Source organism: Hippoglossus stenolepis, chromosome 9 (assembly GCF_022539355.2).
Source record: "Hippoglossus stenolepis isolate QCI-W04-F060 chromosome 9, HSTE1.2, whole genome shotgun sequence".
In the NCBI taxonomy this organism is placed as follows: domain Eukaryota; kingdom Metazoa; phylum Chordata; class Actinopteri; order Pleuronectiformes; family Pleuronectidae; genus Hippoglossus; species Hippoglossus stenolepis.
The window spans coordinates 15,202,622-15,223,655 of record NC_061491.1 but is presented as its reverse complement, the minus strand read 5'-3'; the positions used below and the strand labels follow the sequence as shown (position 1 = coordinate 15,223,655).

At 41.4% G+C, this 21,034-nt stretch overlaps 2 protein-coding genes across 3 annotated transcripts; both read left to right on the top strand.

Annotated features, from left to right (window-relative positions):
* The first annotated feature begins 1,123 nt into the window (after window positions 1-1,123).
* Window positions 1,124-1,812, top strand: cldn26 (claudin 26). Its single transcript, XM_035166651.2, has one exon. It carries the CDS (start codon window positions 1,156-1,158, stop codon window positions 1,810-1,812), a length of 657 nt encoding a protein of 218 aa, XP_035022542.1. The 5' UTR covers window positions 1,124-1,155.
* A 2,005-nt stretch (window positions 1,813-3,817) lies between these two features.
* LOC118115113 (apoptosis-inducing factor 3) lies at window positions 3,818-21,004 on the top strand. 2 transcript variants are annotated; one of them, XM_035166083.2, is made up of 21 exons: window positions 3,818-4,260; window positions 8,062-8,275; window positions 11,739-11,952; window positions 12,715-12,824; window positions 12,913-13,022; window positions 13,114-13,158; window positions 13,249-13,345; window positions 13,429-13,541; window positions 14,568-14,654; window positions 14,824-14,915; window positions 14,990-15,120; window positions 15,939-16,054; window positions 16,325-16,396; window positions 17,554-17,617; window positions 17,721-17,797; window positions 17,891-18,008; window positions 18,131-18,229; window positions 18,367-18,442; window positions 18,601-18,705; window positions 19,682-19,702; window positions 19,831-21,004. In XM_035166083.2, exons 2-21 carry the CDS (start codon window positions 8,245-8,247, stop codon window positions 19,871-19,873), a joined length of 1,821 nt encoding a protein of 606 aa, XP_035021974.1. In that variant the 5' UTR covers window positions 3,818-4,260; window positions 8,062-8,244; the 3' UTR covers window positions 19,874-21,004. The 2 variants fall into 2 exon arrangements, with proteins under 2 accessions (XP_035021974.1, XP_035021975.1); XM_035166084.2 differs by lacking the exon at window positions 19,682-19,702 and having other exon boundaries at window positions 19,831-21,003.
* The last annotated feature ends 30 nt before the right edge of the window (window positions 21,005-21,034 follow it).

The window sequence follows — 21,034 nt, the reverse complement described above, 5'->3', positions numbered from 1 at the left end:
TTGTGTTAAACTGAGTCTCTATACCACCAATGCCTTACTCTCATCGAGAATTAGTTTCTTCAGATTAACAATCAGTGAACAATAGTAAAGTTCTAAACACTTCACAAATATTGTATACATAACACAAGTCTGAGATCCTTATATAGACCCTTGGCTTCAACTAAACCATTGTAGCCTGTACACTTATGTGAAAAAGATGAAGGTTATTTCTTGACCTTTAGTCACGTCCCTGAAGGGTTTCAGTTTCCACAGATCAGTGGATGATAAGTTCAGACAATGCTCCATGGTACGACACAGTGAATTCCTTCAGCCACTAGGTATCTTTACTCAAGTGAGATCAATTCAACCTTATTGTATTATATGAGCAATATGACTATATTATGAACTGCATTGCATCTTTTTGAAATACCTTTTAGGCTTTTTTGATCATTTTATTTTGAAGTTATGGTAAAATTAGGACCGTAGCATTATGATAAAAGATGAGGCACTAGATTGGGTTTGCTGTTAGCTGCCATTTCAGGATCTGTAGAGACCCACAGTGGAATTCATGAAGTGTTGGACCCTGTAGTAAGTAACATTGCAGTGAGCACAAAGTGCCATTCATAGAGCAGATACCTGAGACACTTGGCAAATCTAAAGCTCTGCCTTTGAGTATAGAGGTAAAAACACTTCCTGTCTCATCAATGTTCATGTGAAATAATTGCAACTTTGAAAGATGACTGAGTTTCACAGTCACACACAGAAACATTGAAGTCACGGCTGACATAACATTTTATTATTCTTCGTTTTAATTGTACCCTTCATTACAACATGCTTACTCATGTTTCATTCATTTGAGTCCACTTTTGTCTACACGCACACGGCCCAGAAACCCGTTGAACATATCCAGTTTCATGTTAAAACAGAGTTCATTGTGCACTGATGACATTGAACACTGAAACAAAACAGTGCGTCTCTTGTCGTGCCGCAGTGTCCGATTATCTCCCACTTATCTGGTGCATTTTATTAAGGAGGCTGAGTGAGTGGGCAGTCCAGGCTGGTCCTGCTCCCTCAGCAGGTGGGACGAGCCACTGAGCCACTCTGCATCTCTCAACCTGTAACTTAGACCTGAAGAGCCGAGTTGAAGCCCAGCGTGTGTATGTGCAGAGGCAGAAGATGGTTTTTCTAACAACTAAGATAATGCAGAGGACTGCTCTGTTTGTGACGTTCGGGGGTCTGGTTACTTCTCTGATCACCACCTTCCTCCCCCTGTGGAAGACGATGAACTCTGACCTGAACGAGGTGGAGAACTGGTTCTCTGGGCTGTGGCACACCTGCCTCTACACGGAGGAGGTGGGGATTCAGTGCAAGGCCTACGAGTCCGTCCTGGGACTCCCGATGGACCTTCAGATCTCCAGGGTGCTCATGTCAGTGTCCATAGGTACAGGAGGGTTGGCTGTCCTGGCTGCTTTCCCAGGTCTGGAAGGGGTCGAGGTGTGTGTCGGACATCCTCGCAGGAAGAGAGGGCTCCTCATCCTCAGTGGGCTGCTGTCCTGGGTCTCAGGCCTCACCACCCTGGCTCCCATCTCTTTTGTTGCCTACACGACTACGGTGGAATTCTGGGACGAGGGTTTTCCTGACGTGATGCCACGCTGGGAGTACGGGGAGGCAATGTTTTCTGGATGGTTTGGAGGTTTGACTCTGGTCATTGGAGGGACCCTGTTCTTTGTAGCTGTGTGCATGGGGGACTACGACCAGCGGCCTCCGAGTGTCCCCAACAGCCCCCAGCTGAAGCACAGGATGCAGCACTACCTGAAGACAGAGGTTTTATAGTTTTATTGTTGTAAAACGTGTGTAATCTGCCGCAGGTACTGACGCCTGTCGGTCTGTGCAATTGAGCGATAACATAATGACACTTATTCAGAAACTTTTCTGACAGAAATAACAGAGAGAAGGAAAAAGATTGTCCTCATAAAGTGATGCATATGTGCTGGGAATGGAAATATTTTTCACAAATGATTAAAGTGATATAATAAGCAACTGCAGTTGTTCTTATTCCCTTTAAGTCCACAGTGGATAATTATAGGATGGATTTTTGTTGACCAGCAGAGCGGCACCATAACATCATGAAATAGAAACATAACAATATTGCGTTAAATTAACTTGTTTATTCATCTAGTGAAGGAAATAATGTAAACATCAACATTTAATATAAGTAATTTAAGACATGGAAAGCTTCACATTGACGCACAGGTTGATTTTGAAGGTATAATAACCCGTCACCCAAATGAACAGCAGATACATTCCAGTGCTCATTTCAGGGAGGGACTTGGCACCAGCAGCTTTGTCCTTAATGCACAGTTTGTCTTTGGCACACTGCTGCTCACTGTGATGGTCATATCTGTTTTTAAACATTTTTGTCGTGGGGTTTAAATGAACTAGACCTGGATTCTTACCAATTTGCTCACACTCATAAACCAGTCTCCTAAACATGCCAATTATTTCCCCCCGAAAAGATCCATGAATTTGTTTCCACTAAATCAATGAAAATGTTGAAAAACAATGTGTAGGAAAGAATTTATTCTGGATCTACAACAAAATGTCATGGGTGCTTCTTTGACCCCGCCCCTTCACAAAATTCCCACCCTGCTAACTAACAAACAAATGCAGATGAAAACAACAATCTGTTTGGTGGAGGAAATAAGTCAGTGTCATATCAAACTGTGTCTACATATGTTTAAGACGCCCGATTCCTCAACTGGCTCCTTTAACAACTGCTGACTTTAATGTAGTTTTCAGGCTGACGATTTTATATTTGAGCCTATTCAAACGATTATATATCACTTTTCTCGCCTCTTTCGATAAAGGCTTTTGGATGCTGTAGCTCTCCCTGGCCCCTGCACAAGAGAGTCCCCCTGTAATTGAATCCAACTGAGTGATGTGTCAGTGATGCAAGGCGGCCCTCGGCACACTGGGAGAGTTGCACTCCCCCCCCACCCACCCTGTGCTTGAACACATGCAGAGAGCAACATAAACACACTGACACTGGAGCACACGTGCACATGTCAGCTGTCAGTACACTGTGGAAACACAAGCGCACCATGTGGAAACCTCTTTTATTGGATGAATCTTAATTGTTTTTAATATCTTTTATTTTTCCCTTTGGACTCATTGAAGGTTTTCCTAATCAACCTGTTTCAGTGGTGTCTGAGAAAAGAAATGAATCTGAGATTATAAGATGAATGACCTTGTCTCAGCAGTTGCTCGCACAGTGGGAACATAAGGAATGGAAATATCTCGGGAGCTCATTTCTATAATACTCAGTATACCTTTTTAATCCTGCTCCACCCTACCCCCTGACTGAAAGTGGGATTTACTGCACAAACTGCACTTTCACTTGTTCTCCCTCTGGTGCACTCTCACACACACGCACACACACACACACACACTCGCACACACACACACATACGCAGTAAGAGTTGTTTTTCTTCGAATGTCTCCAGGGGGTAAACACAATAAATGTCACACCGGTGAGTAGTAACTGTGGCTGATACTCTTGCTGCAGCACAGGCATGCAGCACAATGCATGCACAGTGAGCAGGTAGTGGGATAAGTGGGCAGTCAAACCAGCCAGTGCAGTGGGGGGGGGGGGCTGTGATCAGGCCTGGCAAGTCAGGTCTTTTTGAAGGCGAGGCTGAAAGGAGCTGAAAAGAGAAGCCTCGAGCAGAGAGAGAGAGAGAGAGAGAGAGAGAGAGAGAGAGAGAGAGAGAGAGAGAGGGGGAGGGAGGTGAGAGGACGAGAGCAGGGAACGGTGAGTATTCATGCTGTGTTAGCATCCCCTCAGCAACTCCATCAATACTGCATACAGCTGAGAAACTGGCAGAGGTCCTCCGTGCTGCATTTGCAGGCTCGGCCAGTGAAAAGAGAGCAACTCCCACGACTGGTCTGCTCAGTCTGCTGCTGGAGGGGGGCTCTGTGAGCGCCAGTGCATGCACACACACACACACACACACACACACACACACACACACACACACACACACACACACACACACACACACACACACACACACACACACACGCACACTCCAGAGCCTGTGCTGCATCAGGAGGAGGAAGAGGAGAGCGGAGGAGGGTGCAGAGGGACACACAGACTGGGAATACTCCAGAGTGGACAGAACCAGTCCCAGGAGGCAGAGGGACAGGATTGTGAGGAGACTTGTGTGCTAATATGCCACCGGAGTTTGACAGGGTCTCAGTGCATCTCCTCTTTGATAACTGGTAAGCTGATTTATTCCCTTTTACAGTCAGAGACATGTAGTTCTGTTTCATTACTTTGTAGTGTGATGTGTTTATGTGATGCTGACTTATTTCTTCAGTAAATGTCTTAACCGGTGCACTGTGGTCGGTACAGGATTTGAAAGGACGTTTTTTACCTGGAGAGCAATGAACTGTGGTGCAGTGTATGAACTGAAATCACAATATAAAACACATAACAGTCTGTTATGTTTCAATCAGCTATGATCGACAGAGCTGACCAAGTTATACAGTAAATCTGTAACTCTTTAAAATACAAAAAAAATACTGTGTGTGTGTGTGTGTGTGTGTGTGTGTGTGTGTGTGTGTGTGTGTGTGTGTGTGTGTGTGTGTGTGTGTGCGTGCGTGTGTGTGTGTGGCAGCAGAAGTGTTGTGCGGAGGCACAGCTCCTCTGTAGGGGTGCACACCCCTCTGTAAATCACAGTTCCACCTTTCCATGACATCATGGAGAGGTTATCGCTCCAAGCAGCAGTGACCTGACACGAGTCGATGGTGCCATTGTTACAGAAGTTTGGGTCAACTTGATGTATTAAAGCAACTTAAATTTAAGCTGCTTGATCCATTGTGTAAATCGGTAAACAACTGTGTGATGGTATAATCTTTGCTTTGTGCAGCCACGTGGCATCGACAGTTTATATTGTTCTGAACACTTTATTCATTTTAAAACACAGCAACAATCTGATAACACATTACAATATATTATATTCCATCTTTTTAAGGATTGTTTGATGATTGAAATATGTAAAGTTTTGGTCACTGTTTTGAAGTTGGCTACAAACAAACACATTTTTAAAAACTTCACACTGGTGAAGAATGATGTGAATGAACTTGCTCACAGTGTATGATTGTGTCCCGCACGCTAGAGCTTCTTAATGGGGATTGTGGCTGTAATCCACCTCTTTTTTTATAGTGCAACACACGTAGGCAACTGAGTAAATAGAAGTCAGTCAAAAGCTTGTTGGCAGTTTAGGGAACATACTGGTGACCAGTGGGACAACTTCCAACTTCATCTTGGAGACACCCTCCTGTCTCCTTCATCAAAATAAGAGAGATCAATATTAAGACCCTTGTGTTAACTATATAAATGCTTTGACGGGCAAAACATTAAGCAACATAATGAACCACTAATGGTCTGTCACCTTTGCTCAACACTTGGTTTGCGCAATCCAAGGACGATTCCACGGCCTTATCTCGTGTTTCACAAACCAGGAGAACGTGCAAAGTGTGAGCGAGGGAAACAGGTGTGGTCAGACATGAGGAGTTGTGAGCTCTTGTCCTTTATCAGCCGAGGATCAGAGGGTCCTAATCGTTAACCACAGGTTAACATACTGACCCAGCAAGTGTTTGAATGCAACAAGAGATCGCCTATTTGAATTGTAAAGAGGCGAATGAGCGGCTCTTCTTTAAATGCAGGTGCTGCAGCATGTCCAGGGCCCAGGCAGAGCGGACCTGTAGATAACAGGAGGTGATTAATTGTGTGTTTTTTTTTACAACATGTGTTCATGTGTGTATCTGCTCCTCTGCTGCTGAGGTTTTGTGGCCGCAAAGAATATGAGATATGAGGCATTTGCATTTCAGAGCATGTGGCGATAACAGAGGTTCATTGGAGAAAATGTAATGTAAAGATTTATGTCTCTTTTTGGTGCGTAAACTCTCATCTTTGTTGAGCAACACAATCTTTGTTCACACTCAGAATAGGTTTAGCGACAGATGTGAACGTCAGAGTCCCTTTGCTGCTGTTTCTAGATCGACCTCTTCACCTCCAACCAGCGGCTGCGCTTTGCTAATTCTCCCCTCGGACATTCCAGTAACAGGTATTACATTTGAAGGGCCGTGAGTGAAACTGACAGCTTGTTTGCAGGCAGGATTATCAGCACTGCTTGGGGACAGGCCCGACAGTGAGGGAGTGCAATCTGCGTCATATGTTGTGAGGACCAAATCTGCTTAACCTACTTTAGTTTTGCACAAAATATCTTGGACTTGCTGGAACTCCAGGATGGAGGATGGCAGCGCTTTGCGATCCAAGTTGTTATTCATCAAATTTTCAGTGCGGACAAATAATTAAAGGGTGTGAGAGGGAGGTGAAAAGCTTCTGAGCAGAGAATGATCTGATATGTTTGTCTCTGTATTTAATAAAACACACAACATATAGGCTGTGCTGTGTTTGTACAAACACCTGAAAGAACACAGTCCAAAAAGAGATTTTACCACTTTAGGATGATGCTCAGTTTTGTTTCTATTCTAGTTTTATTACTTTCTTTAACCGTTATTTATCCTGTACTTGGTTTACACTCAAATTTCCTTCATGGTGACCAATAAAGAATTATCTATAAAATAGGGCAGATCAGAGGCGGATGTAGGATTTTTCTGAATCAGGGGCGATAATAGGGCCACAATTTGCACAAAGGGGCCAGTCACATATTCAACATCCACAATTCCTGATTTGGTAAGGTCCACATATCACTTCATGTTTACTGTTGGCTCTATAGCTTTGAGCAAAACCACAGAAATGTATTTTGGACATTTGTTCTTGTTCAAACACATTATGTACTTCAAAAAAGCTTAGAAAAGAAAAATTCCAAACAAATTCTGATCTTTAGTGTTCGTGTTGTTAGTATTGTTGGTGTTTTCCAGGCCCCGCCCCTGGATCTGCCCCTGGAGCAGCCAAATTATGGCTAGCTTTAATTTATTTTTACTTCATGTCAGTTTCAGTGTTACATTTCTCAAACAAACAAACAGCTTGCACAACTGTTGTTGAGATGTTTAGAGGGGAAATGTGTCATTGACCCCAAAAGGTTTTGACAGTGTCGATGTAAACTCGTGTATCATCATTTTTAACATAAAATATTATCTGTCTAATATTATCAGGTGGAGTAGTTCTGTCTTTACCTCTGAAATATAGTGGAGTAGAAGTATAAGGTGGCATGAAATGAGGATATTCACCCAAAGTACTTTAATTGTACTTACAGTACATGAACGTAGTTACAATCACCTGCTTGAAACTAATACAGAGTTTAGATTCAACCACTCTCAGCAGCAGTGGTTTGGTCAGTCAGGGGAGATCTTTCTGTCTCTACTCTGTTTTCAGGAACTTTTTTCTAAGCAGGGTTCTATTCAACTCTGCACTTTCCCCCCCCCCCTGAAGTCCAAGGACATTAAGATGTGCTCAGAATATCAAGCAGTCCTCTGGGCTGTACCTCTAAAAGGATAATTTGGTGAGTGTTACACCTGCCACCCTGCGTCCGCTCAGATTCATAGCCAGCGCTCTGCGAGTAACTAGCTACTGTATGAGCGGGTGAAATACCAGAGCTGGCAGAAATGTGAGGGCAACGTGGCAACAAAACAAGGGAGATTTTGAAACTCAAAGGGGCCCCTGCTGCCCTTTAAAGCACTGTGTGACGAGGAAGTTAATAGGTGTCAGAATGCGGTTAATATTTAACGTTTCCCCACTGCGATATGCATGAACAAGGGTAACTATGTGTGTGAAAATGTTCCTAATTAACACAAGTGCTTCCTTTTTACAAGCACTAACATGTTACTGAGAAACACAGCAAATGATTTAAGTGTCTCTCCACTCCTTGAATTCTGCTTCCTCTGGACGCTTTAGAGCAGAGTGTGTGTGTGTGTGTGTGTGTGTGTGTGTGTGTGTGTGTGTGTGTGTGTGTGTGTGTGTGTGTGTGTGTGTGTGTGTGTGTGTGTGTGTGTGTGTGTGTGTGTGTGTGTGTGTTTGTGTTGTTGACGATGTCGTTCCCTCTGTCCATCCAGATTATACGGAGGAGCTGACGTGTGTCATGGCCAGTTTGGACCTGCAGGTTCTCACACACACAGTTCTGTGTTATCATTACCTTCCAACCGAGCAGCCCAGCCCGGGGATCTGACCGCGCCTCCCCTCCCTCTCCCCCTCCCTCCCTCCCTCTCCCCTGGGTGTCCCTCAATCCTGGGCCCACCATGGGAGGATGCTTCTCCAAACCCAAACCAGGTAACCAAGACATTTCGTTATACTCACACATATCTCAGTCTGTTTAATACTATACTGTCACTCTGACAGTTGACATGGGGTTAAAAAGGTGCTGAAACCCCTCTATGGTAAGTAGCTGACACATGTTGTTGTTGATTGTGTAGAACTGTGGCTGTGGCAATGTGGTTGAAATAATTATCACAATATAATAATTATTTTTCATATATATATATATATATATATATATATATATATATATATATCGCAATATGAAAATGTCTGCAAATCCACTTAAAATACTGTGATCAGTGAGACATGTTTACGTCAGTGAACTGTGTGCGTTACATGACACCTCTTCATATTCATAACTTCTCCTACTGCTCAAAATCATTCATTCGGACAACAGACGTTTGCCCGAACAATAACATGACAACATCCCATCATCACATTGTGAAAGTCAAGATTACCAAACCCTAATTTATAGCTTTAAATATATCAGGGGATAGTTTGCAAACTATGAACCTCAGTATCAACATTTACTGTTTCCATGTCTTACTGAAGTTTAAGTCTGGTAAATTGTACATGTTAATATGGAGATTGCTGAGGGTTGAGTTACAAATGTTACGTGCTGTTCAGTGGTGCACAGGTAAACTGGAAATTTTAAAATCTAGGTCACTAAAACCTGAAAAATTACATATACATATTGTTTTTGTGGTAACATTTGACAAATGTATTTTTTAAAAATACATTTAGAGACAGTTGGTTCAGTTGACTCCTTTTCAAAGCTACCGGCTGCCTCCAAATCCTGTTATACGTGTCCTCTCAGCCGCCTCTGTTTGCAGCACAGCACTTTGTGTGGGAGGATTCTTTATGCTCTCTGGATCATCTTTGGTCAAGAGGATTACAAACTGAGACATGAATATCAAACTCTGACACTGTGTGTGGATCCATGTCAGTGTTTGCATGGCTGGGATATTAGCTAGGATGCCTCAGTGCAGTCGTGCAGGTGATAGTGGGCACAAGGAGCTGCATGTTCATAGAGTCTGAGATCAAATCCTCTGCTCGGTTCGTGACGTGGAGGTGAAGAGAGAAAGATGAAGTGATGTCTGTGTACAGATAACAGAGGCTGCTGACTGTCAGGCCTACGAGGACGTATCTGTGTTTATCACAGTGTGATGCTCAGCTACTGACGGTCTGTGACTAACAGTTCAAATGGTCTTAAACACAGGGATCCGACAGGTTGTCTGTATGTTTGATTGATTCACTCACGGAAACTGTGAATAGTCATAAATTGTTCAAAAAATATATCTGATGAGAGAAAAAGTGAAAGTTTGTTTGTTGTAGTTTATTAGGGACACATAGCCAAGACTAATGCAGTCTAATACAACAGTCCTGAAATAAATCCTCCCTTCATGTTCAGTTTGTGTTGAAAACTGTAAATTCACTTTGGAGGATGTGGTTTGTGTGTTTGACATTATGACATCATATGGAGAAGTGTTTCTGTTCTTTAGCCCAAAATATTAGAAAAGTCTGTCAGTGCAGATCAATAGAACAAAGTACTGATCAGAAAGTTAATCAATCTCTTCTCTGAAAACTGTTTCTACAAAAAACGAACATTATGATCACCATGAGGATAGAGGATTTATAATAATATCCAATTGAAGTTCATTCAAGAAAGGAGTAAGAGGAGCAGAACACAACAGATACATATCTCTATTTAAACACATCAGAATATTTACTGTAGATAATATGCTATGGTTAGTTTAAGATAGGAAGCTCATTCTCGCAATTCATTATTTTATAATTTTTCCAGGTTGTGTAACTTGGACATGGAAGAACATCTCAATCACCAGACCAGGGCAGACGTCACTTATAGTTTCAAATTGTACTCTTGAAGCATTAGATTTAAAAAGATAATATTTATTTAAACTTTCTATATGGTAAAAAATATCTAAGGCCAAATCTAAGGCTCGGTCTGAAGTGTGAAGTATTAACTCCTGATGAATACATAGTTCATAGAGAGTAACTGATCACATTGAAGTGTAAGTGGGAGTAAATTAGCATGTGACAGGATCTACGGGGGAGTTATTGTAGACATGGCACATTACTCTCTTCATTTGCATAAACATGTAAAATGAAGCAAAATCGAAGAATTTTATGTCCGAACACTGACGCTATAAAAGTAAAAGCATCACAGAAAATGTTTAGTGCTGATCAAGATATCCTTTTATTCCCAGTGATTTTAGCCACAGATGTTTCAGCAGCAGCATCAAGAGGTTCTCTTCAGCTGTGGAAAGCTTTCTCTCTTTCTTTTCTCCTGCAATTGCACGGCCACTATGATTTTCCATCGATTTTAATTAAGACTCGCTCAGCAGGAGAAAATTCCTGCCAGATTACTGTGTAAGCACATTTTTCCAGCCCAACAGATAAAGCCTGCTGCAGTGAAAACTGAGTTACACAACCGATTCTTAATGTTCAGAAATATAAAAGCCAAACAGCAGCACATCACATGTCATCAAAGAAAACGGAATGTCTCCTAAATGATGGACTTTGGAAATATAAATAAAACACAGTGGGTTGAAGAGCTACTCTCATGGGTTCTGTGTTAATGTCACAGTCTTTAATGGGAATCTCATTATTCATGGGAATTATAGCTGCATTCAAAGGGACCATTATACTCCAAATCATATTCTCTAACATGAGACGAGAATTTAAGCAACGACAGGGTGTGGGGAATTAATAATGTCTTATTAGTTTAAAATTTAGTGGCAAAATAATGAGTTACAGTCTCCATCTTTGTGTTTTTATAGTCAAACAATTAAAGTTGAATACACATTTAATACTCACATCCTGATTGTTGTTGATCTTGTCTTGGAAATTAATAATCAATTTGTCATAAAAACATAGGGTCTAAGAAATGTGGTCCTGAAACTGTGGCCTCTGGTGTAGCTGCACACCCCTACTCTTTTTTACAGCCCCTTAAAACTGGTGAATATGAAAAGCAACAGTGTTAAATCATTTCTGCCACTGCATATGAATGATCTGCTGCTGATAATATAATATAATATAAAGAATGTGTGATAGAAAATGTGGATTTATACTGAAGTGCAGTGGAATGGTCTGTAATCCTAAAGCAGGGAGACAAAAGGAAGCTAATGTTTCCCTCACACATTTCTCCCTTCACCTGCTTCCTGCGTTCATTTGTTTCAGTCCTGGAGTTGTCAGACTCAATTTGTCCCTGAGCAGTAAACGCGTCTCTCGGCTGAGAGGCGAATTACTCCTCCCAGTCACTGGAGCAGGACTGTAATAATATAACATCACAGATATACAAGAATAATGAGACTCAATCTACTGGTGATTGGTAGCAAATATGACTACAGCAGATTTTAAATTGAGAGTTTTACATCCTCATTTTTACAGCTGATGCTGCTACAGGCGCGTGTATTCAGATGTGTTCTAAGTGAGATGTGTCTGTGTTGTGCAGTTGAAGTTAAAGTGGAACTCTCTCTCCTGGAAAAAGAAAAAGAGGTGGACGGGCTGTCCCCCAACGGGAAAGCGAGTCCCTTCGCTGACTGCAGACCCAACGGGGCCCTGGGACACGGCTCTGATGACGACTCCACCCCGCTCCCCCCCTACCACAAGCCACGGGACTACGTGGAGGCCTCAGTGTGTCACGTGAAGGATCTGGAGAATGGACAGTAAGGATATGAACACTTTCTTTCTTTCCCCCACAACACAGAGCAAACACTCCCACACACACATGCATGCAGGGGTAAATAAAATGATGTGCACAGTTTGGATGTAAATCCCACAAACATTAAATATTTCCCATGCAAAACATAAGAAATGTGCTCATGTCTTACAGGAGCAGTAACACAATAATCCCCCCCACAGAAATAATAAGAACACAGATTTTTTTAATAAATTGAGACAGTGACAGGATTACATTGTTTGTCCAGCAGAGAGCGCTGAAAAGCTCAGATTTAACAGTAAATTAAATCAAATCCTCACTTAATTCCTCTTTCTTTCAGAACAAGGCATTTTTGCTAAATAATCATTTTAATCATTTTAAATTTCAAGATAATTCTAAAAACTAGAAACACTTTAACAGTGAATCAGTGAAGTCCCTCAATAATGAAAGTGAGGCTGCAGCAATAACCCAATATTCAGGACATCTAATTTTAAAGAGGAAGACTGAGTCATTGCTTCTCTGAAAATTCTTAGGAAGTCTTGTTGTAATGGATAGTGGATGGTTTCAATAGATAGATAGATAGATAGATAGATAGATAGATAGATAGATAGATAGATAGATAGATAGATAGATAGATAGATAGATAGATGCACTTTACCTTTAATTGGTAACTGTAAAGTTGTGGTTACAGCAAAGTTTAACAGTGAAGGTTTCATCAAATCACAGCTCTGAACCCACAGACACCTCTTTGTTTTCGTGTGATTGACAGGATGCGAGAGGTCGACCTGGGAAGTGGCCGAGCTTTGTTGATCAAAGAACATGGGGAGTTCTCCGCCATGGGACACAAGTGTCCACACTACGGAGCGCCCCTCGTCAAAGGTGAGTGATGTCTTCTGATTTTGACATTGGTAATATAGCTAATATACTGTCATATATTTGGTTGACTTGTCATTTCCTGTTCTGTAAGGTGTGCTGTCGAAAGGACACGTGCGCTGTCCCTGGCACGGTGCGTGTTTCAACATTGCAACAGGGGACCTCGAGGACTTCCCTGGACTGGACAGCCTGCCCACCTTCCAGGTGACCTTTCCCCCTGGTGTTGTAACGCCTTTTTATGTCCCTAAGCACCGTGTAAGAAAGTGTACACCTGGCTCATTGTTGTTTGCTCCAGGTCAGAGTTGAAAAGGACAAGGTGATCATTCGTGCAAACAAGCAGGTAACAAGACGAGGAATGGGAAGATTTTTTTTCGCAGGGAATTAAATGGAGCACCTGATTGACCTGAGATCTTTCTGCAAACATTTCCAGGCTCTTCAGTCACAGAGGAGGTCAAAGCCCATGTCTCGATGTTCAGCAGTCATTAACTCCAGCACCGGCTTCAGCCACGTTCTCATCATTGGCTCAGGTGTTTTTCTCCCTCTTCATAGTTCTGTTTGTTTACTACCTTAACTTCAGGACTGCCTCATATAACTCTTTCCCTGTCTGCAGGTCCGGCAGGTCTGGTGTGTGCAGAGACACTGAGGCAGGAGGGCTTCACCGATCGTATCGTCATGTGCACCATGGACAGGCATCCTCCGTATGACAGGACTAAACTGAGTAAGGTTTGTACACAGACCCCGACCACTTACCAGCTGAGACCGAAGTGACTCTGCCAACAAAGTTACGTAACAGACTGCGGAGGAGCTGCTTCGGTCAGTAGTGCTGAAACCAGAGCTCTTTGGGGAACGGCTTACAGCAGCAGAGCTGTGAAGAAAGTGGTTTCTGTGGAAGTAAACAGGCATTAGTGATTCAAAAAGAAATGACTTATGGGATATGGCTTGATAAACATTGGTTTTCATTTATTTCACATCATTATTTTAAATTATTATTGACTGGCTGCTTTGTTGTCTTAATGTGTAATGACAGTTATGTATCATTTAGGTTGTTGTTGGACTCGGTTCAGGTCTTTAGGCCGTAATCATAAAATAAGACTTCTACTATGTTTCTGTTGGACCACAAGTTGAACAGGGAATATCTGACAACAACAGCACCACAAGGTCCAGTCAGTGTCTTTTCTGGAGCTTTTAAACTTGTGTATGTCAAGGATCTACAAAAATTAAAAAGCCCAAAGTCCAAAGCTCCTGAAACGCCTCGTCAGTTGTCTGCCTGATACTGTCCCATCATTGTGATGTCATCTTACACCAAAATGCCCCACATTTGCATGACCGACCGAGCGGCTAGTCTGGCACGGCCCCTGACAAAGCCTGGTAGGCGAGAGCGGAGACCGATCTTACCTCCACACGCTGGCAGCTGGCCAATCAGAGCAGACTGGGCTTTATCAGGAGGGGGCCCTTAAAGAGCTAAAACCAGGTGTTTCAGACAGAGGCTGAAAAGAGGAGCTGCAGCAATGTTCAGTTTGAGGACTGTGATGTGTTTTCTCAACATGCGAGCATGTAAACTATTTCAAGAAATAACCTAAATATTAATTATCAACCTGAATATGAGCATATATGTCTTTTATGAATTGAAAGGGTAAGTTGATGCTTGACCGTGGAAATAAACAAAGAAAAGCTGGATTCTTTTTTTTATTGATTTATTTGAGTTTTATTTTGAACTGATGTTCTCAGCACTAACTTGCAAACCCTCAGTCTCTCGACAGCACAGCAGAGCAGCTGAGATTGCGCTCCATGGACTTTCTGCAGGAGCACGACATTGAACTGCTCACAGAGAAGGAGGTGAGAGGTGGAAAACACTGATTAATTGTGGTTAATGACATGAGGATGGGTAATGGTCCTTATAGCCTATCAAGTAATTTCATTAAATCAAGATTAATCACAGCTTTTAAAGTTTTTAATGTGATATTTAAGCAAACATCCAACCTGCTAACTAACCTGCTTATTTCAGGCTGTAGCGATAGACGTGAAAACACGATCTGTGACATTTGAAGACGGCCTGAGGATGGAGTACAGGAAACTCTTTATTGCTACAGGCAGCAAGTAAGAACACTTTTTTTATTTATTTACTGAGATTATAACTATAGAAACTGACACTTCCGTTTCCTTCTTGAAAGACCCATACCAATGAGCTTCAGAGGCAAAGACGTCAGGAACGTGTTTCACCTCAGGACGCCTGACGATGCTAACAGCATAGCGAGGCTGGCCAACAACAAGAACGCCGTGATTGTTGGAACGTCGTTTGTCGGTGAGAAAGAGACACATTTAAACGTGTTTTGCTTATTTAAGATTAAAGTTAGTGTTTCATCACCACAAAATACAAGGACAGCTCCAGCCTCGGCAGTAACTCATTTATCATCATTTATCATCATTTATCTGGGGTTTGAAAACTCTGTCTCACAAGTTTTTCCAAAGTCTTTCACAGCTGTTGGGTTTAGATCTTACCTCACACACTTAGAAATGGTCTAAACAAAAGCACATAGGTTCTCCCTCTTACTACATTTAGTCTTCACGGCCACGGTAGTGCTCTACATCACAGATCACAATCACCCATCCACACACACATTCACAGAGCTCTTGCTATACGTACATTTGCACATTTCTGGTATTAATTTGGGGTTCACTCATTTGCTCAAGGGAGAGAAACCACCAACTCTCTAACTGATAGATGAATAAGAATTTTCTTTCTTATTAGAGGGATAGTTCACCGCAAAATGAAAATTCACTCATTATCTACTTACCACTATGCCGATGGAGGGGTGGGTGAAGTGTTTGAGTCCACAAAACAGAAATTTCCGGAGTAAACAGCGTTGCAGCCAAATCCAATACAATTGAAGTAAATGGTGACCGATTCTTCAAACGTAACACAACAACAGAAACAACACAACATGCCTCCACGCTGCTCCTGTGGTGTCATCCAAGTGTCAGCAAGCCCTGACTTTGTTGTCCATGTCCATCTGTATACATTTTGCTTCTCCATTCATTTATGCAGGTTTTTCCTTTAATTCTGTGTCACTTTTCACCATGTACGACATGCGTTAATTGTTTTTTGTTGTGTTTCGGCAGGTATGGAGGTGGCTGCAGCTCTAACTGACAAGGCCCACTCCGTCTCTGTCATAGGGATCGAGTCCGTCCCCTTTAAAAAAGCTCTCGGGGAGAAAGTAGGGAAAGCCATAATGAAGGTAGGGACGCACTCCTGGGAAATCAAGCTTTTTAGCACATGAAGCATCCCCGCAGTACTATCATCAGCACTATCCCTGAGAGAGAGATAGAAAACCTACTAGTTAAGATGCAAATCATGTTTTTCTGGTCAATACCGCAGAAGCCACAAAGGGGAGTGTAAATCTCCTCATTAGCAGTGATTGATCATGCAGACATAAGGAAATTCAGCCGTGAGTTCTCCCTCTCGCTGTTTTGTGTTAACGTGTGCGTGGCGTGTTTTGTCTCTGCAGCTGTTCGAGGCAAACAGGGTGAAGTTCTACATGTTGAACGAGGTGTCAGAGATGATTGGCCATCATGGACAGGTATTCAGAAAGTGAGAGAAACAGCATGACATGATTCTCGGAAGCACAATCCTCCTCCTGTTCAATATGCAGTGAAGATGAGTCTGATTAGAAACACAAGAAATTAAAGCTATTGGGGGACATGTGCCAACTTTAAATCCCCTGGAAATTTAATCTCCAACTATTTCTGATTAGAATTTGTTGGTTAAAAGTCAAAGGTCAAGGTCACTGTGACCTTAAAAGACACATTTTTGGCCGTAACTCAAGACTTCATGCACTAATAATGCAACGTTTCACACAAATTAAATTTTATGTACAAAAGGTGAAAGGTCAACTTCACTGTGACATCATAATGTTCTGCATTTACTAACTCAGGAACAAAAGGGTGATCATATTTCACATTTGGTCAGATAGTGAGTTGGTGACACTGGACTTGGCTGCTCATCTTTAAACCCGAAGCGATTGTGTGGATCTTCTTTGCTGCAGGGTTGAAAATATGCATGAAGCATCCAGATCATAGGACTTGTAGCTTCTTTGCAGTAACATCCACATTTGAAGTGTTATGGTTACAATTTCGACCAGAATCAGGTTTATTGGTCCAACATGTGAACACATGCAAGGAATTTCCACTCTAAGCTCAAAGCTCAACAAAGAAAGTCAGTTTTACTTAAATATTCCTTTATGACAAATTTTTTAAATACAATTAATACATCTTACATTACTTTTAAGCCATAATTCTTCACTGCATCTTTTTTTTTTGTAAAACTGTTTATTGAAATTTCCAGTTTAAGCATGTGTACAAACGATCACACATAACAATTTCCCATATCAAAACCCCACACTCCCAGATCCTCTATACATTAGAGTGGAATAACACGGAATCAAAGATAGACAAGAAATAAACGAATAAATAAATAAAACAATAGGTGCAAGACCATTAAATTAACTGCCTATATTATATGTTCATAGTTTATTCTATAGAGTCCCTTCACTCTTTTATTGGACCCTTGAATAAAATGGTGAAGGCTAAGTTTATTCCACTGTGTGGCAAACAGGGTGTAAATTGGAACAGTGTCATCATTGCCCCATGTTATGTGACACCACAGTTTTCCCACTTAATGATGTGAGGACAAAAAGGAGAAAACTGAAAGCGGGGCTCTGTTTTTCATGTTTCACAGCTGAAAGAGGTGGTGCTGAACAGTGGAAAAGTCCTGCGGGCTGACGTGTGCGTCATTGGAGCAGGTGATGTCAGACATAATCTAAACTCCATCTTCTTTCTGCAGTTTTTTTTTTGCGAGCTGTATATTCAACTTGACATAATGTAAACGAATCCTCTCTCGTGCAGGAAGTGTTCCTGCAACGGGCTTCGTGAAACAGAGCGGCCTCCACGTCGACTCCAAGGGCTTCATCACTGTCAACAAGGCGAGTAACAGCAAACTGCTCTGCACAACAAAAGCTGCAAATAAAAAGTGTTTTTATTTCATTTTGTTTTTATCTATTTATTTTTCCCCTCAGATGATGCAGACGAATGTTGATGGCGTCTTTGCCGGAGGAGATGTGGTGATGTTTCCTTTCCCGCCACGTAACAACAAGAAGGTGAACATCCCTCACTGGCAGATGGCTCACGTACATGGTGAGTGTGTGACTGCTTGATCTAAAGCTCTGGTGATTTATTGTGGCGATGGTGTACTGTACATGCTTAAAGACAATATCATATCGAAAACGTATATTTTTTCTTTCCACCCTGACTGACAGGAAGAGTGGCAGCTCTCTGTATGATGGGCCGAGCCGCTGAGATGAAAACGGTGCCTTACTTCTGGTCCGCCATGTTTGGGAAGACCATACGCTATGCAGGTAGGTCTATCAGCGTTATGAGGCCGACGTGTTGCGAGACAAAGTGGTTGGAAAGTTGCAGCTGCCTTCAAACTGTAAAGTAAAGACCTGATCCAGTGTGAACCCTGAACTGATTGTTTTTCTTTCTATTGGTGAAGGTTATGGAGAAGGATTTGATGATGTCATTATTCAAGGAGATCTGGATGAACTGAGATTTGTAGCTTTCTATACCAGGTAAACTTTTTTTTACAATTGATTGTTACTTCATCTATTACTCTAGAATATTTCAAATAGAGCAACGTTCGTTTCTAACTGTATTTGTGAAGTCATTTTATTTATTTGTTGGGATTATTGATCGTTTCTCTTTGTCTCCTCCTGTGCTCCGGCTATAGGAGTGAGGAGGTGGTGGCTGTTGCCAGCATGAACTATGATCCCATTGTGTCCCGCGTGGCAGAGGTCTTAGCGTCCGGAAAGACGATTAAGAAACGAGATGTGGAGTAAGTCTCCTTCCCAGAATCTGGTCACGCTTACAATAGCCGTTATGTTCTTTAGGTATTCTCAAGTTTTTACTGTGAAGAAAACAAATAAAGTCACTCGACGAGCTGTGGAGGTTGTGACTTTGGTCACACGGAGAGTATTATACAAGCCGAACGAATTGACTCTGAAAAGAGTCAGAGGCCTGAAAAACAATAACAGCAGTTGTTTTCTGCACGAGTGACACTTTGTTTTCTGGGTTAAATAACTTCCTGATCATTTCTGTAAAGGTTTCTGTGTTTCTGTGAAAAACTGTGTAATTTAGTACTAAGTAGGAATGATAGACACAAACAGTTATGAGACCATGTGTTAAGTAATGTTAGGTAATATTTCTAATTTGTTTGCTTTTAACAAAGAATACAAAAATATATGGTGTATACATATTTGTGTTGAGGTTATAATCAGGTCATAAACATTTTATCTACCAACAATAACAATACAATATTGGTAATCATAATTAATTATATAAAATTTAAACATAAACATAAACATAAACACAATAGATCAAATGACATATTATGTTATATATTAAATATACTCTATGTAAAGTGTCTTGAAAAGAGCTACGCAAATAAAAATGTGTTATAAAATATTAAGACATATTTCATCATGATAGTGTTAAATTGATATTGTTGTTCAGTATGTATTCATACACCAGTTATAACCGTTTCACAGCAGCTGTAGCTGTTATTATTAGTACCAAATTACACAGCCAATTCAATGAACCAATAAATTAACATATTATTACATGGGTATTATCATGGACCTACTGGATCTGTATAATAAAGAGTTACTACATTATAGATTTGCTATATTGCTGTTACTCCACTCTACTGTATATGTCTGTGTTTTGTCTCTGTGTGTGTTGAAGGTTTAATTTGACTGTAGTGTTCTTCATGTCTTTCATTTCTAATAATGCAAACCAAAAAAAAATTGAAGGATGTTAGCACGACTTGGCAAGTACGGAAAAAATATGAGCTATTCCTCTTTTCCATTTCACTCATAATGAACACATGCAGGAAACTGTCACTAGGAGACTTTATGAACGTGTGTGTATGATGTGTCTCATGGATGTTTCTGTCTTGTAGGACTGGAGACATTTCCTGGTTGATTGACAAAGGCTCTCAATGAAGGGCTAAAGTCCAGTGGACACCTGAATATGGACACTTATGGTGCTGAGACACTGAGCAGCTATCCCAGTCTGGACACACTCTCTCTCTCACACACACACACAGGGTGCAGGACCATGTCGGCGTGAGACACACTCCCCTGAGGACATCACTGAAACTTGCTTTTGTTCCTGAGAGACATTTCAAAGTGACGTACACGATCTGAACCCACATGGACGCTGTGTCTGCAGGTCTTCATACGATCATGTTGTCATGCTTCACAACAAAGCAATACTGCTTCCAGCCTCTGTGCTGCAGCAAGATGTATCTACCTGTACACTTTGTTTATAAGGCGCCAGGGACAGGCATTGGCATTTTTGTACAAATAACATTGTATATAGCTATAATCCTGAATGCACTGTAACAAATATAAGAGCATACAATTTGAACAGAATTTTTCTAAGATTTAAATATCAGATTTGGTTGTATACGCTCGCATACAGACCCTAGATCTGCATGGTTTTACTTACTATAACAGGAGATAGGGAAAAGAAAATAGGCCCCTTAAACAGAGATATTTCAATGTCGATGCATCAGCAAACACAAGGTTATGTCTGCAACAAGTCAGCAGAAACCTGAATGCAGCTTGCAGCAACTCACTAACACACACACACACACACTGCGCTTTACAACACACCTCTTCTTATTGGTTGCCTTGCTCATAGATTACACAAATGAAATTCTAATCATACTTTGATTGTACACTAGTGCTTGCACAGTAGAATCATGTATTTTCCAACAGATATCACTCCATTAGAAAAAAATCCATTAGTATTTAAAGGTTAGTTTTGATTGCTGTCACCTCCAGGGACTTTATTTGTTACTAAGTCAGGGACACTGAGGTTCGAGGCCTGGACGTACTGGGGTTACTGGTCCTTTCTCAAGCAGAAATGAATTTGTTACGTTAATATCTATTTTTCCCCCAGTTATTGTAATTTCACTGTTTCTTATATTTAGAAATGCTTATGTGCCGAGGGGCTTCAAAGCAGATGCTTGATTACATCCTGGTGAGCTGATGATCCCAGAACACTTGAGCTCTGACATTGCATTTAAAAAAAGCATCGTTCTTCCTACAGATGAGCCTGGAATGGCATTTTTATAACTAAAACTTTGAAATAAAAGT

Bases quoted from the DNA above. Each gene is read 5' to 3' on its own strand.
- cldn26 (XM_035166651.2), top strand. From the start codon at position 1,156: ATGGTTTTTCTAACAACTAAGATAATGCAGAGGACTGCTCTGTTTGTG.
- LOC118115113 (XM_035166083.2), top strand. From the start codon at position 8,245: ATGGGAGGATGCTTCTCCAAACCCAAACCAG. The intron at 13,346-13,428 runs GTGTTTTTCTCC...CCCTGTCTGCAG, and splicing joins CGTTCTCATCATTGGCTCAG to GTCCGGCAGGTCTGGTGTGT. The intron at 18,706-19,681 runs GTAAGTCTCCTT...AAAAAATTGAAG, and splicing joins ATTAAGAAACGAGATGTGGA to GATGTTAGCACGACTTGGCA.